General features: G+C 38.3%; 1 protein-coding gene across 17 annotated transcripts in view; it reads right to left on the reverse strand.

Moving 5' to 3' along the window:
• ERCC8 (ERCC excision repair 8, CSA ubiquitin ligase complex subunit) overlaps nt 1–13764 on the reverse strand; it is a 69748-nt gene that overhangs the window by 21395 nt on the left and 34589 nt on the right. For 4 of the 17 annotated variants that reach the window (XM_089313201.1, XM_089313204.1, XM_089313202.1 and 1 more), the window contains 6 exons: nt 12230–12311; nt 9779–9820; nt 9442–9510; nt 8157–8223; nt 3175–3275; nt 1553–1677 (listed from right to left, as the gene is read on the reverse strand). In XM_089313201.1, coding sequence (XP_089169327.1) covers nt 1553–1677; nt 3175–3275; nt 8157–8223; nt 9442–9510; nt 9779–9820; nt 12230–12311 — 486 coding nt within the window. Of the gene's footprint in view, nt 1–1552; nt 1678–3174; nt 3276–8156; nt 8224–9361; nt 9511–9778; nt 9821–12229; nt 12312–13764 lie in introns of all 17 variants that reach the window. The other 13 variants (XM_070056737.2, XM_070056738.2, XM_070056739.2 and 10 more) reach the window with 5 other exon arrangements.

Here is a 13764-nt window from a genome sequence, read left to right on the forward strand (position 1 = left end):
CAAGAGTGTGAAGCCATATCCTTTTCAAACAATAGCAATGGTTACTATTAATACTTACATAAATGCTTTAAGGGGTGTGGATGTAATTAGCATTACAGTAAGAGTGGAGTCTACAAATTCCATAGCTGTCTAGCTATATAAATTCAGGCAGCTTACCTCATCATTTTATGTTTTATTTTCCTCATATGCAAAATGTATACTATAATGCTAACTATCATCATGGTGTTGATGTGATGTTTAAGACAATATGGGCAGGGCCAGCGCCATGGCTCACTTGGTTAATCCTCCGCCTGCGGCGCTGGCATCCCATATGGGCACCGGGTTCTAGTCCCAGTTGCTCTTCTTCCAGTCCAGCTCTCTGCTGTGGCCCGGGAGGGCAGTGGAGGATGGCCCAAGTGCTTGGGCCTCTGCACCAGCATGGGAGATCAGGAACAAACACCTGGCTCTTGGCTTCAGATCAGCGTAGCTCTGGCCGTGGTGGCCATTTGGGGGGTGAACCAATGGAAGGAAGACCTTTCTCTCTCTCTCTCTCTCTTTCTCTCACTGTCTATAACTCTGTCAAATTAAAAAAAAAAAAAAAAAAAAAAGACAGTATGGGCTGGTGCAGGGCGTTAGCAGGTAAAGCCACTGACTGCATTGCCAGCATCCCATATGGGCACTGGCTAGAGTCCTGGCTTCTCCACTTCCGATCCAGCTCTCTGCTATGGACTGGGAAAGCAGCAGCAGATGACCCAAGTCCTTGAACCCCTGTACCTGCATGGGAGACCTGGAAGAAGTTCCTGGCTCCTGGCTTTGGATCAGCCCAGCTTCAGCCATTGTGGTCATTTGGGGAGTGAACCAGCAGATGGAAACCTCTCTCTCTCTCTCTCTCTCTGCCTCTGCCTCTTAAGTCATTCATATAAATAAATAAATCTTTAAAAAAATATACTTTTTAAAAAGACATATGCTACAGTGGATATATTAAATACTAATTATGTTAGCACAGTCTTTGTTATATAAGACAAATATAATAATATACATATAGATAATATAATTTATAAATAAATAATGCATGTATTATTATTATTATCAGATTACAAACTTGTAGTAGTTTACCCTGTAAATTACCAAACAGTAACACATCTGGCAAGGACTGTAACAAACATAAAAATAGCACTAGAAACTGCCACTTAAGACTCCAGTTCCTTCAAAACACAATTATTCCAGCATTCAATATAAAATCTGACCATTTAACTTTCTAACTTTAGTTTATAGTAGTGGTTCTCAGTCTTTCATTCTTCTCTAACATATCCAAACAATATGATATACTCCTAACAGGAAGTGTATAGAGCAGTGAGCATATACTAAGTATAGGGAATGTGGATGGGAGTAGTGGGCATGGATTGTCTTGAGTTGAAAATTACTAGATCACATGGTGGGAAAATAAAAGAATGTATTTTAAAAGCTGTGAGTCAACGGCAAGAAGTGAAGTTAAATGTAGAGGAAAACAAAGTACATGTCACAGATTCATTTCTTTAATTTACATATAAAAAGGTACTTAAAAATCTCTTACTAGTGTGTTTTCTCCGTTGGAACTATTCCAGAGCCTCATTCGATTATCTGTACCAACAGTGAGGAGGTGAAGTCCATCACTTGTAAAACATAAGCCATTAACTTTCCCATTATGAGCAGTGTTTGCTGTAAAGAAAAACATATATTAAAGGATAACTACTTGAGCTACTTAAAATATACATGTTGATTACATTTTATATATATATGTATGTGTGTATGTATGTTTATGGTAAGCAAGCTGTGCTTTCAAATTCAATTCCGTGCACAGCTTAACACTAAAATTTTAAATTAAACTTCTTTTCTTCCTCTTATACAATGTTTCTATTTCTATCAAAAATCATTCTATGGACTGTTAACAGCAGTAATATCAGGGCTGGCATTGTGATAAGGCAAGTTAATCCGCCACTTGTATGCCAGCTGCTCCTCTTTTGATCCAGCTCTCTGCTATGGAAAGCAGTGGAAGATGGCCCAGGTATTTGGGCCCCTGCACCCACGTGGGAGACCTAGAAGAGCTTCTGGCTCCTGGCTTTAGATTGGTTCAGTTTCGGCCATTGCGGCCATTTGGGGAGTGAACCAGTGGACAGAAGACCTTCTCTGTCCCTCTGTCTGTAACTCTACCTCTCAAATAAATAAATAAAAATAAAATCTTAAAAAAAATAAAGAAATCAGTAAGATTACTGTTGCTTATTAAAAAGACTTTAACAGGGAAAAGATAACTATTTCAGTCTCAATCAAAATTGTAACATTTTCAAAATGAATACGTTTGAGAAAGCATAATTCTCAATAGCCTAATTCAATTAAAAATATTAAAGCAAACACAGATTTCATACAGTTTATTCTTTTTTAAAAATATTTATTTATTTGAAAGAGTTACACAGAGAGAGGACAGGCAGAGAGAGGTCCTCCATCCACTGGTTCACTCCCCAGTTGGCCACAGGACTGGAACTGTGCCAACTGAAAGCCAGGAGCCAGGAGCCTCCTCCAGGTCTCCCACATGGGTGCAGGGGCCCAAGGACTTGGGCCATCTTCCACTGCTTTTCCAGGCCACAGCAGAGAGCTGGGTCAGAAGTGGAGCAGCCGGGTCTCGAACTGATACCCATATGGGATGCTGGCACTGCAGGCCAGGGCATTAACCCACTGCGCCACAGTGCTGGCCCCTCATACAGTATATTATAATATATTTCTAGTCCAGAGTTAATTTTGAATCAGATTTTTTACACAGAAATTAAATTTTATTGTAAAAATGTAATTCAGGTACATGGTCACATATTTATTACAACTTGCAGTATTTATACTGACACAATGGCAGAAAATGTTACTGTTTCTGTAATTATTGTGGCTTTCTAAGTGGCATTGAATCAGTACAGTTAGCTTCACTGTGGGCAAAAAATTAGTAAAGCAAGTTAACCAGAGAAGTTTCTACATTGGAAAATTAAGATGCTATTTAAACTGCCATACTTATTTCTATCTTAAAGAAGACAACGGTAATTTAGTATATGGTGAAATATCTTTCTAAAAAAACATTTTTTTGCAATTTGTCAATATAAGTTTCTTACATTATTAAAAATCTTCAGTATAAAACCATCAACTATCACATTTCTATATTAATGCATCCTTCATTACCTGATTCAACAGCTTGTGACTTTTCCCCATTATGCTGATCAAGAGTAATCAGACATCCCGATGCTCTCCTCACATCCCATAACTTTACTCTGCTGTCAGCACTGAGAGGAAATAAATGTTTATATTGACATATGTAGCTAGGATAGTCACCTACCTTTCCAGCATTTAGACACACAAAAGGCCAAATTAGCACAAATATTCAATAGGTGACAATAGCACAAATAAGTGAAAAATAACAAAAAAGTAACTTTTGTTTTTCAGATCATGGGACAAAATTCTTCTGCTTTTGATGTTATTGTTTTTAAAGACATGAGCATCTTGTCCTCGAAGGGCTACACAGGCTTAACGCCTGTGTGTTACTACATCTTTTCTGTTATTCAAATGTTGTCCAGAAAAATCAACAGTTAACTAATTTTACTTTGCTTAAAATCCATTCAGCAAGGGTTTGGTGCTTTTAAAAAAAATCTAATTAAAAAATGAGAATGAAGTGAATAATGAGAGCAAAGTATTTTCATTTGGTTTTCTATACTCAATCTTTGGCAAAATTTACATGAGAACTTTATTTTATGTTGCCTAGTAATTAGATATCTATTTTCATTTTCAAAAAAGTGAAGAAAGGCAAAACCGTAATTACATGTCAGTTTTAGGCTCAACTCCTAAAGAAAAATCTCACAATCTATGTGCCCCTAGTTAGTTTAACTGATGAACAGACATATAAAAGCTATACATAATTATGGGGAACTACATGATACTTCCTTATACGTATATATTGTGCAATGTTCCTCAAGCTCATTTCCTGGCAGCAACAACATTGACCTTCGCAGGCCCTTTGACTTTCTTCAACCTGTTCTTGCGTTCTTTTTGCTGTTTTCTTAGGGTCTTTTTCTTCTCATTAAGGCCTTTTTGCAAGTTTGGGTTCATTTTTATTTGCATAATCAAAGGAATTGTAAAGTATGGCAAAGCCAGTTTTCTTGCTACCATGAAAATGGTTTTTTAAAATTTTTTAATTTTTTTTTTTTTTTTGACAGGCAGAGTGGACAGTGAGAGAGAGAGAGACAGAGAGAAAGGTCTTCCTTTTGCCGTTGGTTCACCCTCCAATGGCTGCCGCGGCCGGCGCGCTGCGGCCGGCGCACCGCGCTGATCCGATGGCAGAAGCCAGGAACCAGGTGCTTCTCCTGGTCTCCCATGGGGTGCAGGGCCCAAGCACCTGGGCCATCCTCCACTGCACTCCCTGGCCACAGCAGAGAGCTGGCCTGGAAGAGGGGCAACCGGGACAGAATCCGGCACCCCGACCAGGACTAGAACCCGGTGTGCCGGCGCCGCTAGGCGGAGGATTAGCCTAGTGAGCCGCGGCGCCAGCCGAAAATGGGTTTTGAATCGAAACACAAAGATGAAATTTGATGTGGTCTTGCACAACTTGACTAGTTTTCCCCGTTTCTGTTAGGCACTATTGCCCTCCTGGGGTGAAGGACATCCATGACCACAGTTTTGCTCTGAAATATTTGGTTGGTCATGAACCTCCTTGTCCAGATAGTTGCTGTGTTCTTCATGATGGCAGTATATCCTCTGGCAGCCAGGAACGAAAAAATTGTAAATCTCTTTTTAATATATGGGTTGAGTATCCTTTCTCTAAAATATTTGGACCCAGAAGAGTTTCATATTTTGTAATATTTGCATAGCCTTTACCAGCTGAGAAACCCTAAACTGAAAAATCAAAATCTGAAACGAGAAATGGTCTAAAATCTAAAATTTTTTGAGCATGGATTTTGGAGCATGTTAGATTTCTGGCTAAGGGATGCTCAACCTGTATTCACAGTTTATTCATTTCTGTAAGCTTGGTTCTTTTCAAAGATCACTATCAAACCTGTCCACTGGAATAGTCAGCCAAAAGTTAGTGTTTCCCATTCCCAGGTCAGTTTTCTTTATTTTCAGTTGAAAAAAATGTCTGAAACAGATTAGATTTGGGCATGTCCAACTCAACACTGAAAGATTCATTCTGTTTCTGATTAAAATTTCTGGGGTATCCTGAGAACTAAAACCTTCTTACCTCCTCTATGATTTAAAGAAAGTTAAGCACAAACAATGTAAACACACCCTAGCAGGGATCCATACCCAGCATGTCTCCTCACCATATCTTGTCAACTAGCCTTCTTACAGTTGTATTCTAGACCTTGGTGTACTTCAGAAACTGTAAATGTCAACATCATATTCTGTAAACTATTAACACAAGGTTCTTTCAGGGCTACTGGTGGTGTGGCGTAGCAGGAGTCCCAGCTACTCCATTTCTGATCCAGCTCTCTGCTAATGGCCTGGGAAAGCAGTGGAAGATGGCCCAAGTACTTGCTTGGATCCTGCATCCAAGTGGGAAGTGCACCCAGAAGAAGCTCCTGGCTTCATACCAATCCAGCTCCAGCCACTGCGTCCATTTGGGGAGTGAACCAGTGGAGGAAGATATTTCTCTCTCTCTCTGCCTTTGAAATAAACAAATAATTCTTTAAAAAATACAGACACAGATCTTTATAAAACTAGTATTAAGTAGCTTTTGTAATAACCTTTTTACAAAAAGCTTTATAAAATGTTTATATCAAGATTTTTTATTACTATTTCCTATCCCTTTTATTTTTGAATTTTCTTACCCTAAAATTAATACTTCTATCTCATTAGGCCCTTGATCACCCTACAAGTCTTTCTGTGATTTTATTTCCTTCCTTGCACACATGACTTCAACAATTTTCAGACGAAGAGGCACTTTCTTTTAAACGCCAAAAATTGTTAATGTTTTGATTTCTGTGGCTTAGTACACCTTCAACTGTGTACATCTACCTAGCAATCCTATGTGCTATGAATCAGACCTCTCTTCCAATCGATCTGTTATTTCAGATCTTTGCTTTTTCCTCAAAAATCATATCCCCATCCTCTCACTTTCAACAGAAGACGTCAAGTCCTATTCCATTAAAGAACAATAGAGGCCACTAGGTTTGAATTTCTCAAGCTTCTCTGCCTCAGCTACAAACCTAACTATATTCATTTCTACCTTTTCCTTCTTCCATTTAGAATCACAGCACCCTCCACATGTGAAATCAAGTGTCCCCTTTCTTTACACTACCCTTGATACTACCTTCTTGTCTTCTCAAGCTCCTGATACAACTATTCCCTCCATTTCTTATCTTTACTCTTCCTTTTTTTTTTTTTTTTTTTTTTAAGATTTACTTATTTTATTTGAAAGGCAGAGTTATAGAGAGACAGAGACAGAGAGAGAGACAAAGAAAGTACCTTCCATCTGCTGATTCACTCTCCAAATAGCTGCAATGGCCCGGGTTAGGCCAGGCCAGAGTCAGCAGCTTCATCTGGGTCTCCCATGTGAGTGCTGAAGCTGAAGCACTTAGGCCATCTTCAGTGCTTTCCCAGGCACATTAGCAGGCAGCTAGACCAAAAGTGGAGCAGCCAGGACTCAAATTGGCACTGGTATGGGATGCAGGTGACACAAGCAGCAACTTAACTTGCTGCACATGCCACAAGCTCTGATCTTCACAATTTTTTTTTTTTTTTTTGAACAGGCTGAGTGGACAGTGAGAGAGAGAGAGAGAGAGAAAGGTCTTCCTTTTGCCGTTGGTTCACCCTCCAATGGCCGCCGCGGCCGGAGTACCGCGCTGATCCGAAGCCAGGAGCCAGGTGCTTCTCCTGGTCTCCCGTGGGGTGCAGGGCCCAAGTACCTGGGCCATCCTCCACTGCACTCCCGGGCCACAGCAGAGAGCTGGCCTGGAAGAGGGGCAACTGGGACAGAATCCGGCGCCCCGACCGGGACTAGAACCCAGCGGAGGATTAGCCTAGTGAGCCGTGGCGCTGGCCAATCTTCACTATTTCTATTGGTACTTTCTCCAGAGTATATAAATATATAATATTCTTTCCTCTAACACACAAAATCCCCCAAAACTTTTTGATTCTATTAAGTGCTGCTTTCTTATCTTATATTATACCTAACAAAAATGTACTGCTACTAACGCAATTTTCAGCAAGAATAAGTACTCATTTTCTAACTACATCCCTCATGCCAAGATTATTAGCTTCTTGGAACACTGGTTACTCTGTGTTTCTAGCACAACTCTTGGCACAGGATGTTAAACTAACACTCTTGATAACAAGGAATGTCTAAAACAAAGAGCTTATTGAACTGTTACAGATCCTAGTCAGCAAAGGACCAGGTCCTGGGACCAGTTCCTGCAACTTCTGAAACAAGGCTAGATAGCAATTGGGAATGTTTCCACCAGACTAACAGCCAAGAGCATTTTTACAATGAAAATTTGGGGAGAGAAAGCCCAAGTTGTTTACATTGACCCTATTGTTGGCTATAGATAAGAGGAGTGAAATAACAAGAAGTGGGGGAAGTTTTGGGCCAGGAGGACAGACATTAAGGAGAAGTACTTGTTGCTTTTGGCTTGGTTGAACTTGTAAGCAAGCAAGGTGCCTGGGGATTGGCTAATTTTCTGTCATGGTTTTAACATATAATCTGGAATGTGGAATGAAGCCCTTTTGGTTTGGCCTATAGCTGTTAAGTAATTAAACTTTTCTTATCTTTCTTCCTGAATTAATGAATGTGTTGTATCAGATGCAAAATAATTCTGGTTAGTAAAAAATGAATAAAAATTCTAGTATTTTTAAATTAACAGAGTGTTATACTTCTGCGTGCAAAATGATACAAGATAGTTGTTTGACCAGTAGTGCTCACAGATTTGCACTACTACATAGATTCTCATGTTTTCTCCTTGTTCTAAAAGGTGAACATCATCAAGATGGATAGCCAGGGCTAGTTATGATACAAAGGAAGACTTATTGCGATGATATCAGTTATAATTCTCAATTTAATATTTTATTTCTATGGGGCTAGCAACTAAATGTATTAAAAAATGTATCTTACCTAAATGTAGTTTAAAAAATATTAATTACTAACATTAACTTCAAAACCATTTGAAAGTGCAATTTACCTTGCAGTTGCTAAGATATAATCATAGCGTGGTGACCAGGAAACTGCCAGTATTTCCTGTCTGTGACCTGCAAATACAACTCTATGAAAAGTCTTGCAAAATTTCTGAAAAATCATATGGCAAAGTGCTAATAATTTTATCTGATTCTCATGAAAATGAGACTACATATTAAAATATTTATAATAATTTGTTAAAGAGCTAATGTAAAGTCTATAGAGGAGTCTTAACATACAGCCATTTATTATAAAAGGTCTGATTGGGGTTTGGAAATAACAATACAGCAAGTGTTTTTTTCTTTTTAAATACAGTTCTTATCCAGCATCAGTTAATCCATTTAACTCAAATTTAATTAATTATCTCTATAACAAAAAGTCACAGCAAAAAAACACACAAAATAAACATTTTAAAGAATAAAAGCTTTACATTTGTTATAAAATTATAATAAAAATAAAGCACTTCAATTTTTGATCATAAAAGAAATTTACATAAATTTTTCTCTAGAGAGCACAGGTTATAAGTTCACAGGATAAGGGATTTCAATATTTTAGTACACTTTTACTTAACCAGACTTTTCATCTGCATAGCTTGTATTAATAAAAATTCATGATAATGTAAGAAAAAATGCTATCCATCTCACCAAATTCCTTTGATACATTTAATATATATTTCTCAGAGATGAATAAAAAATGTATCTGAGGTGACTTTAAAATGTTCATGAAAAAGTGGAATTAAAGGGTAATGTATATTTTCCATTAAGGTTGTCAAGATTCCTGGTGTTCCTGAACAATGTTCCATTTTTTCATTGTTTAGAATTAGATAATTTAATATTGATAAAACATAGTAAAGACAATTTAAATAATATACCTTTATCAAAGCATCATTTCAATCTTTCCTAAAATATTCGAGGAAAAATTCAGCTAACTATTAATAACAATGCTAACTTATTAGCCAGACAATAATTAAACAATGCTCATGACATAAATGTAATGATGTAAGCTTCCTTGGTGCACATTTTTTAAAATGTAGAAATAACAAGGTTTTGAGTTAGATCTATTTTCTATATCCTTTGAGTTTCTCCAACAGCCACTGTGCATATATAAATTTCTCTTCAATAGTTCAGTTTTATAAGAAAAATGCACAGAAGGACCTTTATTTCCCTGTTGACTTTAACAAATAGCACAAAATACATCAGTCATGTCACTTACAAAGAATACATTGTTAATAATGCTTCTTTTTATTGAATGGTCTACTCAAAGTAGTAGTTGTTTCAAATAAAAAAAAATACCCTGTAGAATGTGAGAACAGGATCCCGACTTTAAGTCACAAAGTTGTACTTTCGGCCCTCTAGTACCAACTACAAAAACAAAAACAAAAGCATTTTAAGAAAATTTTATTATAAATTATCTACAAAAAGAAACAAGACAACCATTAGAAATCATGACATTTTCACTGTATCCATGTAGTAATATAAAAATAAACACCAATGATTTAAAATAAAATGTTTATTAGAAATCATATTTTAATATGGCTATACCTAGCTAGTAACAGAACTGTTATTACATTAATTTTTATTTTGAAATAATTGTAGATTCACAAGAAGGTACAAAGGTAGTCTGTAATACCTGGGCTTCCCTGATAACTACATGAAGGAGATTCAGAAAGTTCTGTGAAAAAGTAGAATTAAAAGATTAAGCTTAATCTTGGCACAAAAACTTTTGAAATCCATACTTTTTTTTAATAACACACATTTTCCATGAACTTTTTGAAATCCCTTTGTATGTGAAGTAACTAAAGTACAATATAAAAAACAGAAAATTTAGATAGAAAATTAAATTTATATAACTTCATACCACCTTATCACATTATATCATTTTATTTCAATAGCTTAATTTTTCCAAGTTAATGATATATTTCCAGCTACTAGTAATAGATGCACAGAAATTCTGGACACAGACTGAAAGACTTCAAAAACAAATTGTTCCTTATAGATGAAGTAGGTAACTGATGTCAAGAGGCAAAGAGACTCACATAATACAAAGAAATAATGTAATCGGGGAATTGATAACACAAAAACATTTATTCTTCCTTATGTATGAACATTACACATGTACATATGTTATTTATGCCATATATAACATATGTATGTATGTATGTTATTTATTTGAAAGTCAAAGAGAGAGGGAGAGAGAAACACTTCTGTCTACTGGTTCACTCCCCAAATGCCCACAAGGCTGAAGCAGGGAGATGGAACTCAATCCAAGTCCTGCCTGTGGGTGGCAGGAACCCAGTTAACTGAGCTATCACTGCTGTCTCAAAAGGTTTACATCAGCAACAAAGAGGAACTCAGGAGCCAGAGGTGGGCAGTGAACCAAGCACCCAGGTTGTGAGATGTGGCCAGTCCTAAGTGACGTTATTCAGGTAGGCCAACACCTAGCCTGTATGTGAAGGTTACTGCTGCAGGTGCTTTCATAAAAATGGATGTTTAATTTGAATCAAAATCTTAGAAGGAAGTAACTTCCACATTTTATTGTGTCAAACTGGAAAAACCACCTTATTTGTTCAAGTAAAACCTTTAAAACTTTGGTGATTTAAAAGTAACTCCATAGTGGACAGAAATATGCTTCTAATCATTTATTCCTAGCTACTAACACATTGCCTGATTTGTACAATATTTGTTGAATTGAATATAAATTGTAGCATATATTTGCTTTTTTAGAAAGTAAAATTGTGATCTTCATTTCAGTTAAAACATTTATATCAAACCTAAGTAGATTTAAAGGGAGAAATTTTCAATACGTTACAGTAAAAAGAAGGGGCCAGCATTGTGGTATAGTGAGTAAAGCTGTTATGGGCGCTGATTTTTTTTTTAATAATTTTATTTTTAAAAGATTTATTTATTTATTTATTTATTTATTTGAAAAGCAGAGTTAATAGGCCGGCGCCACGGCTCACTTGGCTAATCCTCTGCCTGTGGCGCCGGCACACCAGGTTCTAGTCCTGGTCGGGACGCCGGATTCTGTCCCGTTTGCCCCTCTTCCAGGCCAGCTCTCTGCTGTGGCCCGGGAAGGCAGTGGAGCATGGCCTAAGTCTTTGGCTCTGCACCCGCATGGGTGACCAGGAGGAAGCACCTGGCTCCTAGCTTCGGATCAGCACAGCACTCTGGCCATAGCGGCCATGTGGGGGGTGAACAAACGGAAGAAAGACCTTTCTCTCTGTCTAACTGCCTGTCAAAAAAAAAAAAAAAAAAAAAAAGAAAGAAAGAAAGAAAGAAAGAAAAGCAGAGTTACAGAGAGAGAGAGAGAAGGAGAAATATATAGAGAAATCTTCTATCTGCTGGTTCACTCCCCAAATGGCCACAACTGACAGGGCTAGGCCAGGCTGAAGGCAGGAGCCAGGAGCTTCTTCCATGTGGGTGCAGGGGCCCAAGCACTTGAGCCATCTTCTGCTGCTTTCCCAGGCACATTCACAGGAAGCTGGGTTGGAAGAGGAGCAGCTGGAACCTGAACTGGCACCCATATGAGATGCCAGTGCTGCAGGCTGTGACTTAATCTGCTGTGACACAGCGCTGATCTCATGGGCACTGACTTGTGTCCTGGCTGCTCTACTTCCAATCCAACCCCTGCTAATGGGATGGGAAAGCAGCAGCAGGAGGCTCAAATGCTTGGGCCCCTGAACCCTGCTCCTACGTTCTCTGGCCTAGTCCCAGTCATTGTGGCCATCTGGGGAGTGAACCAGCAAATGGAAGATCTCCCTCTGTCCCTCTATCTATCCCCACCCTCCCTTTCTCCCTCTCTCTCTCAGCCTCTACAATCCACTTGGGAGACTTGGATGAAGCTTCTGGCTCCTGGCTTTGGCTGGGCCCAGCCTTGACTGTTGTGGCCATTTGGGGAGTTAACCAGTGGATAGAAAAATCTCTCTATCTTTCTCTCTCTAACTCTCCTTTCAAACAAATAAAATAAATCTTAAAAAAAAAAAAAAGATTAAAAAAAATCTCTGTTTCTTTCTCTCTGTAACTCTTTCAAATAAATACGTAAATGTTAAAAAAAAATTTTAAAAAGACAACTTGTACAAACCTGCTACCAAGCAATGCCTGGTGGCGACTGGAGACATGTGATGGCTATAAACTGTTTCCTCAAAATTAAATACATCTGCAGTCTGATAATCAAAAGAAAATTTAAAAGTGTAAGTTGAAATTATAAAAACAAAGCAATAAATTTTCTATTTAGTTTTTCCATACTTTTAGCTATTTTTAAATTGTTAATAATTTAAATTAAACATAGGGATATAGTACCTCCCAAACCTGATTATTTTTTTAACTATTATTTTTTAAAGATTTGTTTATTTATTTATTTGAAAAGCAGAGTTACACAGAAAGAGAGACAAAATAGGGAGAGAGAGAGAAAAAAATGTTTCATGTACTGGTTCCCCAGGTAGTTGTAACACCCAGGGCAGGGCCAGGCTGAGCCAAAAGCCAGGTACTCCATTCAGTTCTCACACATGGTTGGAAGGGGCCCAAATACTTGGGCCATCCTCTGCTGCCTCCCCATGCTCATTAGCAGGGAGCCGGATTTGAAGTAGAGCAGCCAGGACTTGAACTGGCACTTACATGTGATGCTGGTGTAGCAGATGGTAACACAACCTGTTGTGCCACAACGTTAGCCCCAAAACCTGATCACTGTGGGAGATTTCGGCATCCACATGGATGGTCTAGCCGGCAACCTGCCTCTCAGCACCATACAATCTCAGAACGCTCCTCCTCTGACATCATGCATTGCAACAGTCTATCATCTGTCCTCTCCCCTGCAAGAACCCTCAAAATATCTGAATAAACTCTGGGACCCCATCAGTCCCTTGTGTCCATTTCTTTCTCTTTCCAGTTTCAATTCCAATATTCACTACTTGTTAATTGCTAGTGTTCTTTTTCATGATCCTTTCACTTTTCAAGATCTTGACCCTGGATGACTTGAAATGGTTGCTTCCTCACACCAAAGCCAGGTGTGTCTACCAAGGCCCTGGGAACTTTTTCCATAAAGAAATAGGGGCTTTGAGGACCAATATTCATCTCTGCCATTGTAGAACCAAAGCAACCATAGAGAAAAAAAGAGCTATTTGTGTTCCAGTAACAGTTTGTTTACAAAAAGAGGCCAGGAGCCGGTACTGCCCATAGCCTAGACTTGGCCAATCTGTACCCAGCTGAAGGAAAATCTTCTAATGGGCAGGCTGGTATTACTACAAAAGATCATTCATTTCAATTGGGCTTTCAGTAGTGACTGCCAGTCCAACTGTGTTTCACTAGTATTCTCTGCAATGTTCTGCAGCTACTTCAAACTTTCTCCACTTTCTACAAACATCCTTACTAAATCACAACAGGTGATCTAACCTTTTATTTCAATGAGAATATAGGAGGCACTCAGTCAAGAATTCCCTTAATGTCTTAGCAAACATTTTTTTCTATTTGTCCTTTTTTCTTCATCACTCTCATTATCATGGAAAAAGATTCCATCCTGTTTAAAAGTTCATTCCCCTACATGTGTTCCGATTCCCTTTAACACTGTCAGAAATCTCACCTCAGAGATTATCTTCTGGGTGTCTACAACCTCTTCCCCAC

This window comes from Oryctolagus cuniculus, chromosome 14 (genome assembly GCF_051225735.1).
Source record: "Oryctolagus cuniculus isolate XC-2025 breed Fujian yellow rabbit chromosome 14, ASM5122573v1, whole genome shotgun sequence".
NCBI classification, from domain to species: Eukaryota; Metazoa; Chordata; class Mammalia; order Lagomorpha; family Leporidae; genus Oryctolagus; species Oryctolagus cuniculus.